This window comes from Cryptomeria japonica, chromosome 5, assembly GCF_030272615.1.
Source record: "Cryptomeria japonica chromosome 5, Sugi_1.0, whole genome shotgun sequence".
In the NCBI taxonomy this organism is placed as follows: Eukaryota; Viridiplantae; Streptophyta; class Pinopsida; order Cupressales; family Cupressaceae; genus Cryptomeria; species Cryptomeria japonica.
The window spans coordinates 316,545,130-316,560,135 of NC_081409.1; the positions used below are offsets into that span (position 1 = coordinate 316,545,130).

Below are 15,006 nucleotides of genomic sequence, written 5' to 3' on the forward strand. Positions count from 1 at the left end.
TCACCTCATGTTGTGTGTCAAGTGAGTGTTCCTTCCACGACACTATGCACTTTCTCTGCACCTTCGATGTTCCTAGTTCTTCGTCATGCAGTTCTTGTTGGTTGTTCTTTTCAGTGTACATGTCCCTCTCCCTTTGCAGCATTATGGGGAGGTTTGTCTTGTTGGTTCTAATGCTTCCTTGGTTCGATTGATCAGCTCTTCAGGCTTTGGTGTCTCATGCCATCTGTATCTTCGAGTTCAGTTGTTTGCCTTTGGTTGCCATCTGATTCGAGTAGTGTCATTTGAGGGCACTCATGCAGATTACAGTCTTCTCTACCTAGTCATGTTTTATTTCAATGGAGGTTCTTTAGATCAACAGTTACTCTTCGACAATGTTTGCAGCTATTTCTTGCTTTTCCATCTCTTTTTGGAGTAGAGTTTTTTCCCGCGTGGTTTTCTCTATTTCTCCAGTTCATAGAGATTTGGTTGTGATTGGGTACCTCATCAGGCCTTTGTTGCCAGGACCCAAATTTGGCTTCATCATGTAGTTGCATTTTTTGCTTCATGCATTTAGTTTTTTAGCTACTCCCTAAGTTCATCTTAAGGGGGGGTGTTAGAGTTATCTTGTATTAGCTAATAATTATTTATTTAATTATTAGTCTATTAAATTCTACGTTTAAGCTAAACTTAGGCATTTAATAAATATTGTAGGTATTTAATAATTATTTTAATTATTAAATACACATTATCCCTTTAGGGTTTCTTTAGGGTTTCACACCTTTAGGGTTGCTATTATCCTTTTATAAGGATTGTATTGTACTTGTTAATTCAATTGATTCCCTTTTTGAATGGTAATTTTCTTCTTCAGAGCATTTATGCTTTTTTGCTTTATGTGCCTCCATTCTTCTCTTGTGACAGGTATTTGCATGTAGGTGTTCTTGGGATCTCTGAAGTTGTATTTCCTCAACTTCTTCATGTGTGTGTGTGTGTGTGTGTGTGTGTGTGTGTCTATATATATATATATATATATATATATATATATATATATATATATATATATATATATGTATATATATATGTATATATATACATACATACATACATACATATAGTTTGTGTGTGTGTACATGTACATGTACATACAAATACATACACACGCAGACCCACCCACACACACATATGTATAAGAAACCAAATAAACCGTGAGGATGTAAAGCAATAAGGGTCTCACAAACTATGAATGTTTACATGCGTCCCCTATAATGAGGACTGCAAGCACAGGGCCTTCACTTAGTGAACTTGGGTTATATCACGTGTGTTCATGACATACTAAAGAATCCCCCTATTTTTTAAAAATATTGCCCTAAAACTCATTTTTTTCACCCCCTCCCAATACATAACCCGAATTAAAACCCCCTTATTTTCACCAAATATTATATTTTTTCATAGCCCTAATTAAAAACCCCCTATTTTCACCAGATAGGCAATATATTATTTTTTATTTTTGAGCAATTAAACCCCCCAATTATATGAATGCATGCGATATAATATTGCCTAGCTAGTGAAGTGCCTATGACTACAAGAGAGACACTACATTCTGTGAAAACATTTATAGTATTAAATATGCTGCATATCTAATGTAATTTAGTCTAAATTGGAATAATGCAACATAATTGAATACTATAAAAGGTTTTGTATGATGTAAGGATGTAAAACATAATTCTACATAATGCAACATAAACTGAATACTAAATCAAATCCAAAATATTTAAATATAACTAAGCTACCATAGTGACCACTTGTACACAACACTGAACACCAAGATGAAGACATGAGAAAGGATGTACATGTACAAAATACAACCAACAAGAATTGTAAAAAAATGATAATTTATGTCTAAGCTAATTTGAAATGAGATAGGATGCACCATGAGGATGTATATGTATGATATATATACATACATATACATACATGTATATTTACATGTACATATATACATACATAACAATATATATGTATAAGAAACTAAATAAACCATGAGGATGTAAAGCTATCATGTTCTCTAAATTTGTGGGTTCTTATGGACTTTTGAAGATATTGTGTGCACGTAAAGGCTCCCAGCCCAAACAAACCATTTTATACTATTATAGTAAGTATATGTATATATGTTCATAAGTACACATACATATATAAATGAAAATACATGTACATGTATATGTATATGTATAGATATTGTCATGCTGCGAGGAAGAGTACACAAACAAAAACACATTTGCCACTGCAAGGAAGAGTGTGAACACACACACACACACATGGCTAGAAGGGGATTCATTGGTAATTCTAAAAGAAAGAGACCTCCAAAATGATTTTTTTTCCATCCAGCTCGACGTTCTGACTAGACAAACTACAAACATGGTTTTTTTTCCAAATTTGAACACATCTGACACGTGTTGTGAACCAATTCATCCAACATGTCAATTAAACCCCAAAATTGTGCACTGGTCAAAATGTCAGAGGCTCCAACCTGTCAACTTGTCTCTAAAACCTCCCAAAGCTAACAAGGTGGCTGCATGGCATTCGAACACATGCCCACCTTTCTCACCAACATGAATTAGAATTGGAAATGGAATGTGAAATGGAATTTATACATGTACATGTACACACACACACACACACGTGGCTAGAGGGGGATTCATAGGTAATTATGAAAGCAAGAGACCTCCAAACTGATTTAATTTTTGGCATCCAACTCAACATCTGACTAGACAAACTACAAGCATGGTTTTTTTTCCAAAATCGAACACATCTGCCATGTGTAGCAAACTAATTCATCCAATGTGCTAATTAAACACCAAAATTGTGCACTGACCGAAATGTCGAAGGCCCCAACTTGTCAACTTGCCTCTAAAACCTCCCAAAGCTGACAGGGTGGTCGCGTGGCATCCAAACACATGACCACCTTTCTCACCAACATGAATTAGGATATTGGAATTCCAATCCAGTATCCTTCAAATTTACCATAGAAGATTTAATATTACCATAAAAAACAAGTTAAAAATAGGATTCAAAAGTTATCCAAAATATATGAGCTATGAACTTCCTAAAATGACCTCTATAATAATTGTTTTGTCTTGTTTCTTACATCATGATGAAAAAATGATACTTTGATATCAATTGTAATTAAAAATCATACAAGAATAATATATTAGTAAATATGTTTCAAATACTTGATAATAATATGCCACTTCAAGGAGGGAAACCTCCACTTCCATTGTGAGTGAAATACATTCAATGGTCCTAAAAGTAAGAACATATTTATGCCTTGGATACCACCCATGCTTATTTAACTTTACATATAAAAATATATTAATGATAATACAACTTAATTAAAAAACTAAGGTAGTCATAAACTGACTACTCATAGATGTATGTACCCATAAGATAATGATGTAACAATAGACATGTCTAAATATTATTGATCAATCATTTATGTATCTAAAGAGTTGGTCCTCTCAAAGAAATCAAAGTCAACCTGGAAGAATATATGACCCTTATGATCCAATCATCTCCCCTACTTGTTTCTAAATACAACCATTCCTTATTTCTAAATACAACCATTCCTTAATGTAATAAGAAAAGAGTAAAATGCAATGAACATAAAAGTTATTCCTTCTCCATCATCCTAGACCTAAGTATCTTCATTCTTTTATATTTCTTTTCTTTGCATAACATTTAATAATCACTCTCATAACTATGTATCCATCATATTTGATTAGCTAGATCAAATTTAAGAAAAGATTAATTTTACTTTACACAATAATATATAGCTTGAGATTTTTACATAAAAAATATATAAGCCTTTCAAAGGTAATTGTTTTATGATTTGCATAAAAAAAATTAGAAGGATTTTGGAGAAAAATGGTATTGTTTGTAATAAGCTTTTGGAGGAGAATATAAATATTTTTTTGGGGTTTTGTGTATTAGATTGGATTTTTAATTCATGAAAAATAACTATAGCAAGTTTTATGACGTAATTAAGTTAGGTAGTTTTCACTAATAAAACTAATGATTTATTTTAAAGAAATATTGTGCTACATTTAATATGTTAAATCGATAATTATTTAATAACTAATTATTAGAAAAATATATTTCTTGAAGTTTATTTATTCTTACATTTAGAGTCTTATCACCCACATCATTTTATTTAAGAAATGTTTTCATTTCTATGTATTTTAGAATTACATGTTAAATGATGCAGGGCAGGTAGAGACACATGTTTTCTCAACAAACTTTATCATAACTTGCAAAGAAAGGTGGTGGCATAAATGAAATGCGCTTTCTTCACACAAGACTGTGAAGACAACAGACTTCATTTGGAGAGCATGGATTGGTCTATATAATTCCTTTCCATATCAGATTAGAAGTAAAATTTGAGCTAGTTTTTTCCTTCTATTAATCAATAATAATAAATGATGAAGTGGCGGTACTAATTTTTTTTCGAAAATCTACCTTAATAGATATTCATCAAAGATTGAAAGGTTTCATCTCAACAATTTTTTTTCCTAGATCTACATTGTTATTCATCCCTTGTTATATCTATCTTGGTCAACAAAAAAACCGAAACCCTCCTATTATATAGATTATCAAATCATGAATAATATATAGTCTCTACGATATGATAGCCAAAATATCGTCCACAAATTACAAGAGTATTTTCTTTTTCTCACCAATGAGCTCAAAGGTATGTATAAATTGTACCTTTGATCAACAATTGATGTGACACTTTTTTTTTGTTAAGTAACATAATCTCCTAAATTATGTGACAATGAGTATGCATTTGACACTCTATTTTTGCATGTGTTAAGAAAAATAATGAATCAAAATAGAAAGATTGATTATAAATTATAATTCAAAAAACAATATTATGTAATCAAATATTTCTATCAAAAGCAATGGATATGTGATTTGGACATATGGATAATGAAATTTAACTTGTAAATATTCAAAATAGGATTATATGATCTATATGTCCTAGATTATATTTGAAAGTTTAATTCATAATAGTGTTATTATTTTTAGAATATGTTGTTCTATACTCTTTTGTAAATGACAAAATTTTATATATCTAATTGAGTTTTGTGAATTGCAAAGAGTTCTCTCCTAGTGACATAGCTATATTGCACATCCATATAATTAACACATTACTTATTCGTCTTTTTCATAAGTTTCCTATTTCTTATTTTCTAATTTTCTAGACTACATAATATATTATTTATTTTTTTAGATAGTTATTTGGTTGACAACACATTATGATGGTTGGATTGCTTATGATACAAAGTTATGTTCTAGGCCATAAGAATATGTCTCAATTATCATCTATAATCAAGAATATATTTATTTTTCTAAGACTTAAATTAATGATAGATGTGAAAAAGGTTCATAAGATTAATTTGTTTCATGCTTGTATTTGTGATTATGAAGATCTTGCTTATTGAACCCAAATTAAATAAAAAGAAATCAATAAAAGATCTAATCAATCATATAATAATAACAAACAAAAAAAAATATTAACACAATAATTTAACTTACTTATCATAAATCATTTTAAACACAATCTTAATCCTAACATTTAAAAGTATTTAAACACATAACAACTCACTTCTATAAGTCTATTACTATTGATATGAAGCTAAACTAAAATGGAAACGGCTATCCACCTCCTATGATGTACCAATACATTTATACCCCTCATACACCATAATGTATGCCTTCAAGTGTCGTAAGAACTAAATAGGCATACTCTAACCATATTCAACTCAAATATCCTTCTAATAATTCATCACAAAAGAATATATAATATTACCATGAGTTGTAGGCCATATCACTATCACCTATGCAATGTCTAATGAAAATTAAGCTCCAATTGTTGAGAAATAGAATAAACAATTTAATTAATTATCTTCGATTGAAATGATCCATGCTCCACAATTTTAGGATAAGAAATAGGACCATAAGGTCCATGATATGAATAAACACAAAGTGATTGGGCATGTTCTTATGAATTTTAGTTATAGTTATCACTAATTGTGTAGGGGAGGAAAAAATTAAGAATTAAAGCGGATAATAAAATTGTTTTAAAAGTTTAAGATGTCATATATGAAAACAACAAAAGGTGATTTATTTTCCTCTACTCCAAACACCCCACTCTACTTCAAATACACTCCAAGCACCTCACTCTACTTCAAATATAAGGCGTACAAATATAAGATGTACATATTCTATAGAATAGAAATTGAACTTCTAACCTCTCTTTCAAAAATACAAATTCTCTACCATTCCAATGTTAAATCTAGAAATTGAACTTCTAACCTCTACTTCAAGAATACTACCATTCGAATGTTAAATCCAGGATCAAGTTTCGTTGAGATAATTGACGACATTGTGAGCAATGCAGTAGGCGAAAGACTGAATGGTGATCATGGGGTTGATCCCCAATGCAGTGGGAAGAACACTTCCATCTGCAACATAAACTCCCTCCACCTCCCAACTCTCACCATTTTCATCCACCGCGCTCTCTGCCGAACTCATTCCCATTCTGCAACTCCCCATCTGATGCGCGCAATACAAGGGTGCGCCGCCTTTCTTCCCAACTCTGCGCACATACTCATCAAAATCCTTATCATGAATACAGCTGGAATCAGGGCGAAGCTTAAAGCTTTCAACATCCTGATGGTGGGTTCCGACCTCAACGGCCCCTGCAGCCGCCAGTACGCGAAGCCCCTTCTCCACACCTTCCCTGGCCCGTTCCTCATCATCCGATCGAAGCTTGTACTTAATGTCCAGGCTGCCGTCCGCCTTGGCCGCAACTGTTCCGCTGCCCCTGTCGCGAAGCAGAACAATGAAACTGCAAGTTCGAGAGAATTTGAGCATGGTTTGCTTGAAATGGGACCCGGAACGCCACGGTATAGCACTGGCGAAGAACCCCGGGTGCGGAATTGGGGTTTGTAAGATCGCTCCGTAGCCCGTGGTGTCCCAGCCACCGGTCTCTTTTGAGAAGGCCGTCATGATTCCGCCTTCGTAACATGTCCCTTTTGCTGCAACGCCTGGAGGGAAGTATCCCCACACAATTTGGACGGGATGCAGGTGCAGGTTTTTGCCAATGTGAGGGTTTTCCAGGCCGCTGGCGTGGAGCAACGGAGGCGTCTGCAATGCACCGGAGGCGATTACCGTGGCTCGAGCCCTGATGAACACCTGTCTCTCGGTGCCTCCGATTTTGGCTACCACTCCAATCGCTTTTCTGCCCTTGCGGCCTGAAATGAAAAAAAATCAGCATGAAAAGCTAACTATACTCTTGCTTGAGATGTAAAAGCTTGTGAATCGAGTGCTAATTTGACGAAAAAGACCTGAATTTGGTGTGTGCAGAACCCTGTGCGCAGAGCAACGGGTGAGTATGACGGCGCCGGCGTTAATGGCGTCGACGAGCCACGTCTCAGAAGTGGCCTGCTTCGATCCTCTCCTGCACCCGAAATTGCACCATCCGCAGTAATGATCTGCCGCTGCATTTCTTGGAATGTTCCCCACATGGTACCCTAATGCTTCACAGCCTTTCCGCAGCACAGCATTCTGGAAGCTTTCCTCTTCACAGTCCTCCTGGACGCCCAACCTCTCGCAGACTCGATCCATGGCCTCGCTGTATCTAGGGCTCCCGAACATTTCAAGCCCTAGGGTTTGGGTCCAGTCGCGGAGCACATGGTCGGGAGTTCGAAACGAGGCAGACCAGTTGATTGCAGAGCCGCCGCCTACAGTAGAGCCAGCCAGTATGACCATGTTCTTGTCGTCTGTACTCATAAACCCTCGCTCCTCGTACAAATCTCTCATGGACACGCCTTCCAAGAGGTTCAAGTCATGGCGGGCCTTGTAAGTTCCTTTTTCCAAGATAAGGACTTTAAAGCCTGCTTTTGCCAGTACCGCGGCTGCAACCCCGCCGCCGGAGCCTGAGCCCACTATGACTACGTCGCATTCAATTGCATGATCTTTCGGTGAGTACTGCACATTTGTAAGAGCAGCAAGGGCGGAAGGATTTGTTAATTTGCATCCATGGCTTTTCAGAGCCGAGAGTAATTCATCTCCGTATAAGGCAGATATGTCTATTACTGAGCTTTCCAGGGGCTTGGGGGAAAGTTGTGCGGTCATGGCTACTGGATCGGGTCCGCAGTAATTTATGGCTTTCCAGAAGGGGTTGTGCCCCTTCTCATCGACCTGCCAGAGAACCAGACGAAGTCTGTCAGAGCTTTCAAGAAAAAATTGAATTACGTAAAAGCAGTCTTAGAGATTAAAAAATATATATTTGGCCTTAATTTCATTTGCATTATTTAATTTTATTACATTGGAACCTCAATCATTCGCACAAATGCAAATACAAATATTAGTGATTAATTTCTATACAAAATGGTACTGAAAAAAAATTTCAGATTGCAAAACACATTATTTTTTTGTCTAATTTTTTGTGATTTTACAGCAATGGGGATGCAGATCGTGAAGATTTAGCTGCTCAAAATTTAGTGGAAATCTGTTGTGTTTTGCAGATTTTAAAAATAGTACAGAATACCGTCGTGTGTGGAGATTAGCCACGTCCCAATATAAATAACAATCACAAGTTTTGTTGAATTAGTAGCCACGTCCCAATACAAATAACAATCACAAGTTTTGTTGAATAAGTAGGAACATAATTTTAACTTTTCAAAAAGAGATCTACTAGATAAAATATGGATTCATAGATGAAATGAGATTTATTGGGCTGAATTTTCTATAAAGCATAGAATCTCAGCGTCATCAAACATTTTCTTAAAATGCAAACATGAGTTTTAGAGTTACATTTTGATTCTGGTTGGTGATTTGGAACAACAATCTCTCATTAATGATAGACCACCATACATGAAAGTAATAAATATACTAAAATACTATGGTAAGAATTCAAGACAATTGTTACTTTGGATAAAATATTTAGACAAGAAAGAGAGAGCAAGGGTCAACAAAGATTTCATCAAATTCTCACAAATATGAGCGATAAGTTTGATAATATATGATTTGAAATTATTGATGACAATAAATAACATTTACATGTAGATAGAGCCACTAGTGAATAATTTAACAATAATATTCATTTGTTCCTTACAAATGAAAATGTGCATAATCATAACAACGGAAATTGCATTCATTAAAATAATCTATTGTATGCAGCATTATAACCAAACTAGGGAATACAAATGCACTAGGAGTCAAAATGATGAGCTTGATGTGGAGTTATTAATTGTTGAGAATGAAAATGAAAATGATGAGCTTGATGTGGAGTTATTAATTGTTGAGAATGAAAATGAAAATGATGTGTTGAAGTAGGTCTTGTAAATGAATCAAATAGTGTATATTTAAAAGAATATACAAACCTAATAGTGTTTCACTAGCATCACCAACATTTATCATAGTTGAATTTGATAGTTATTCATTAATAACATTTGAAAAATAACCTCCACATAAAATTAAAATTATACCAATACAAAAATACACAAATTAAGTACCTTATGATTGGCTTGGACATTCAATACATAAATCATAGTATTTGATTCTTAGATAAGTTACAAAATTTTGAAAAGATAAATAGATCTAGGCCCTTGCGAAATCCCCGTCTATCTTAATAAAAAACATTGAATATCTTTATAATGAAAATATATAACACAGCAATGGATTATAAAAGATAAATCGATTACTTTTTGAGCCCACAGGCAATACAGTGCTCCTGAATTTATGGAGAAGATTGGGATGAGTGAACAGTTTCTTGATAAGATTTGGTTGAGAGTAATCAGTAGTTTGTGCCAGTGAGGACAAACATGAAGAATATGTAAAGAGAGAAAAATCTTATCCACAATGAGTGGCAGCTGCTGCTAGCTAGGCCTCTGCACCATGGCCTAATCTTTAATTAGGCTAGATGCAGGAGAAGATTTAACTAACTCTGTTCAAACTTGATAGTGAATTCAAGCTATCCATCTCCATCATATGAAACAATCCTTCATGAAGTGGATTAGCCCTGGTTCCTTAAAACTTCTTGAAATGTTGAGTGCCTGTGGAAGGGATGCAAGCAGTGCCTATAATAATGTTGAGAAAGTTTCCAATGTTGCAGTGGGTATATTGTTATTGAATTCTATTCATATTCCTTAAAAAGTGTATCAGTTCTAAATTTTCAAAAAATCCTCTGTTCTTTTAAATAAAAGAGTTGTTTTGTTCTGATGAATAGTTGAAACTGTTTCTTTAATGAGTTTAGCTTGTCCCCTCCAAGCTGTTGATTTCACACAAGCTAGGAAATTTTACCTCAAAACTTGCCTCGGGTTGTTTACAAGGACATGCATAGGGCAAAAAATTAAATGGGCATAAGAAAAGGCCAACAAAGAGAACAGGAAGAATCAAATTTGGAGGAAATGAACAGATAGCCTTAGCTATCACTTCACATAATCTTTAAGGAAATACTGGTTGGGGTAGAGATATCGTTTTGGAATTTGAGCTAACTGGCAATCAGATTCACAATTTTGTCATACACAGTACAGGGTTGGGCCAGTGACAGTGCTTGGGGCTGATATTGGAAAGAGAGTTTCTTCTCCATCTGCAGCCTATTTGTCTTAACATTTTACCTATAGGTTCTGTTGCTACTGAAAATTGTGTGTGGGGCATATTTTACAGGATTCAATAGTCTAATGGATTCAAAGCTGCCTAGAGTACTAAACAAAACAAGTTAAGAGTCATGTAATAGTTCATAAAAATTTTTGGTTTAAACTGTGTGAGATACTTTTTATCATCAGCATTTCGGATCATACATCAGAATGAAATAGTTAGAAAGCAGAAATCCTGATGATAGATCATGTAGTATGATCCAAAACGTTGATAATAAAAAGTATCACACAATTTAAACAAATAGTATAAAACTAACTAAAGAGAAGTTTTGTGTGCATTCTCCACTTTTTAATGCAACAGATCTATTGTAACTAAAAATATTATGTTTATTGTTTAGTTGAGATTTTTCAACTTACTCTGGTGAAATGATTCCACATTATGCCGATTTTGAAAGCTTTGAAAACAGTCCTGAATAAGGAGAACGAACTAGTAGACCAGTCAAGAAGCACTTTCTCTCGTTTCTCAAGAGGCAAATTCCCAAACCTTTGAACAAACGGAAACTCTGTAGCGAAAGACTGCCTTCCTGCAAGCAAAAAGGTTCCCAAAGATGTAGACAGCAACCACAGAATTGTCCTCAGGATCTTAAGGTCCTCAGGTTTGAGCACATTCTTCATGGTTTCAGCAACCTGCCATAAGGTTATTAAGTTCTCTTTCAGGATCTAAAATATATCAATTTCAAGATCGTCTTTTAAACTATATTTTGACAGAGATCGTGATAAAAGTAGCATTTTAGATAACATTTGATAAAAAAAATTGTATACAGTCTACTTTAAGTCTAGAAGCAGCATTAAACAATATTTAAACAATTTCAGGTTATATTTTGTGAATTAAGTTTCGTTTTGGGACTTCAGGTATATTGACATTAAAAACAGAATTTTTAGAAAAATCTTGAAAAAGATTAATGGGTTTTGTTTGTAGTTTCTGGATTTGATTGTGCTAGCAGTTTTTAACCATCAACATTTTGAATCACACTCCATGATTCATGATCTTACTTCTCTTTGAACTCTCCTGTAATCTGATGATGGATCACAGAATACAGTATTAGAATAGATTGTGAAAATCTAATAGCTCTATTTAATGGATTGTTTATAACACAGTATTCATGATCCATGGTTAAAAACTGCTCACACAATCCCAAAGATTACAAACAATATTAGAATGAATTGTGAAAATCTAATAGCTCTATTTAATGGATTGTTTATAACACAGTAATTCCGACCTCAGGATAAGCTTACCTCAAAGGTGCTCCACCCGTTTGGCAAAGAAGCCCTATAAAATTCCTCGACATCCTTACTGAAATCTGAGCTATCCAGTACAAGACCAGTAGCTTCTAAAGGCAGAGAGGGAAAAAAAGCATTACAGAGCGCTGTAAGGCTTGACATTTCTGCTGTACTAAAACCAGTGGATGTCTCCAAAATTCCATCATTTTTTCTCTCAACTACACTTTCTGCATTTAGAATCCCATTGAGGTTTCCCAGCTTTTGTTCTTTCATCTGGCAAATTTGTTCACACTTCTTTTTCTGATCCTCTGGACTAAAGTGATTCCTAATGATAGAAACAGTAGCATTTTATATCAAAGCTCTGAGGCCATGAATGAAGCATCTCATTTATTACAAGACAAAATCCCATAGAACCCTTTCCCCAAATACAATTTGTTGAAAAAATCGAGTTGGCACTGATGGGCTGAGCATATTAAAGAAAAGAGAATTTTTTACATGGAAAGGGAATTTATTGTCGCTATTGACTGACAGTCTTGTGAATCGCAGAAGAGGACCTCGATACACTTGTTTCGCAGTTCGAGAGTAACATCGTGATTTAGCTGTTAATGGAAGGCTTTTGTCCTTTACAACGTACGAAATCAGCCTTTTGAAAAGTGGGACCACTCGGATTACGTAACTACATAAATGTTTTCAACGCTTGTACATCGTCTTGTCCGAAAAATACAAAATAGCTCCAAATGATTTGGAAAAGCTTTTTAAATTGAAATTATTGAGTGCATAGGATAGGATAGGGGAAGAGTAGAGTTTCCATGTTTCAATGGTCATTTATTTTTTCTGCATATTCAATTTTTCAATTATTAATTGTAAAGAATTAATGATATTAGGTTTCTACAATCTATAGCTCTATTAAATGTTGCTTGTTTTTGGGTTAGATTGTGTGATAATTTTTGCATTATTGAACAAAATTTTAAAGAAACCAAAAAAAACTTAAAAGACCATTAATAAATTTCACATGTACGAATAATTACCCATTTTAAGCTTTTTTGGATCATAATTGGCCCATTTGTACACCATTATTGGTACACATAGTGCAGAGGGGGATTTGTGCATATGTATTGGAACATCTTTTAGTGGATATTAACCAACACTTTAAATATGTATTTTTTGACCCTTGCATGCGTAACGAATCCCACAGTTATAAGCATTTAAGTCGCACATAAAGACAAGAAAATAAAAAAGTCAAAGTTTGATGTACCATCAAGAATTTGTGGGTGCATTAAATTAGCTTAAATGGCTACTAGTACGCTTCCCCAAGAAACAAATGACGAAAAATATCTTTAAAATTTCCAAGAGAGTCTTGAGAAGCAAAACCTAATTTTATTTAAACATGACAAAATAAGGAGAATATGTGATGTATTAAAGGATTGTAGTTTAATTGGTTGTCTATAATTGGTAAAGGTGATGATCAATCTTTTGGAAGTACAATAAATAATGGATTTGGTGAACTAGATTGTAGACATCCAAATAATGCATTTGTCTTCATCATTTTGTTGACCAAGTACACATTGTTGTCTTATCATCATATGTTTCATCATCATCATCATCATCATCTAATGAATAGTTGTTTATCACCTAGGACACCTTCATCATTCATTCATCACCTGGGATTCCTAACACCTAATTATTTAATTTAATAAGTTCTAAGTTATCTAATTAAATTTGTCAATATTATCCACCCATTTAATAGATTTGTAATGGTGGAAAAACTAGGGTTTCACCAATTAGGATGGTAAGACCACTAATTTTACCTTAGGGACCATTACATTGAAAGAGGGGTGAATCTAATAGATCTAGCCACAATCCAAATAAGAAAAGGGCTAATTTTTTTATTAGATTCACTGGTTATTTGTTTACCCCCTCTTTCTTAGTTGAAATCAGATGGTAATTGTGAAATTAGGGTTGTATACACATAAAAATGGCTATGAACGATTAAATAAATATTTTATATTTATTTAATGATTATTCTTCTATTAAATAGTTAATTTGAAAAGATTAATTTATTTAATTCATTTCGTATCTTTCTATTAATTTATATTTTATTAATTAATTCATCTATCACATTCCTCCAAACAATTAAATATCTAATATTTAATTATCCTTTTAACCAATTTAATTAAAAATCTAATATTTAATGATTGTAACTCCTATCCTATAGTTTCAAATATTAAATAATTTTCTAAATTAATTATTCTCCTATCCTATAGTCTCAAATATTAAATGATTTCCTAAATTATTTAATCTCTCTTTTCCAACTCACCTTCCATCTCCACTTCATCTTCCCTTTGCCAACTCATCCATCATGTGGCTAAGGAAATTAATATTTCTTAAATATTAATTCATCATTTATCTCCAACCTCCAAACTTAATGAATATTGTGTACGTACACATATTTCATAACCTCCTTCTATATTATTTCCAACACTCCCTACATCTTAGGAAGGACTTGAGTCCACTTGCCCTCTCATGCCTAAATCTTCTCCAACCATCCCTAGATTCCCTCAGTCAGCAACCCAGTCAAGGTGAGATGAGTGACACTTGTCTTCTCCTTCCCCCTTTCTCTCAACCTTCACCTTTTCTTACAACCATCCAAATCTGCAGATCTGATCATGACCATTGATCTAAGCCACATCATCTTATCCTCTCAAAGTCTATAAAATCAAGAGCTTCAGTTGAGAGAGAGTTAGACTTCAAGAGACTTCAAGTGTATTTTCAAGCAAATCATTTGTAAAACTTATGCATCCGTGAGTTTTAATCTTGAAGCAAATAGAAATTATCATTTTATCATAAATCATTTTAGCATAATCATGTAGTATTGCATATCATAGCATTTGTGAATTATCAGTCATCAGTCCATTCTTCATATGCCATCTTGGAAGCTATCAATGCATTGTCTGAGAGCACAACATCTGCAACCAGGAACAGTGGAGTTAGGACACAATGAGATATAAACCATGAAGGTAATATTAGTATTTTTATTTCATATGTATTTCATGTAGTTTCATTGGTTGAGTTTGGATTTCCTGTAGCA

The 15,006-nt window shown here is 33.9% G+C and overlaps 1 protein-coding gene across 1 annotated transcript; it reads right to left on the reverse strand.

The window, feature by feature from the left end:
* Nucleotides 1-6,136: 6,136 nt before the first annotated feature.
* LOC131062759 (long-chain-alcohol oxidase FAO4A) lies at nucleotides 6,137-12,359 on the reverse strand. Its single transcript, XM_057996483.1, has 4 exons — nucleotides 11,934-12,359; nucleotides 11,055-11,324; nucleotides 7,383-8,238; nucleotides 6,137-7,289 (listed from the first exon to the last, which is right to left on the reverse strand). The coding sequence occupies exons 1-4, from the start codon at nucleotides 12,189-12,191 to the stop codon at nucleotides 6,391-6,393; spliced, it is 2,283 nt and encodes a 760-aa protein (XP_057852466.1). The 5' UTR covers nucleotides 12,192-12,359; the 3' UTR covers nucleotides 6,137-6,390.
* Nucleotides 12,360-15,006: the final 2,647 nt, after the last annotated feature.

What these genes read in the sequence shown, in the direction of transcription:
- LOC131062759 (XM_057996483.1), bottom strand. Translation starts at nt 12,191, where the DNA reads ATGAAAGAACAAAAGCTGGGAAACCTCAATGGGATTCTAAATGCAGAA. An exon ending in ACGGGTGGAGCACCTTTGAG is followed by an intron (nt 11,325 to 11,933) that starts GTAAGCTTATCC and finishes ACCTTATGGCAG; the next exon opens with GTTGCTGAAACCATGAAGAA. An exon ending in TGTGGAATCATTTCACCAGA is followed by an intron (nt 8,239 to 11,054) that starts GTAAGTTGAAAA and finishes GTTCTCTGGCAG; the next exon opens with GTCGATGAGAAGGGGCACAA.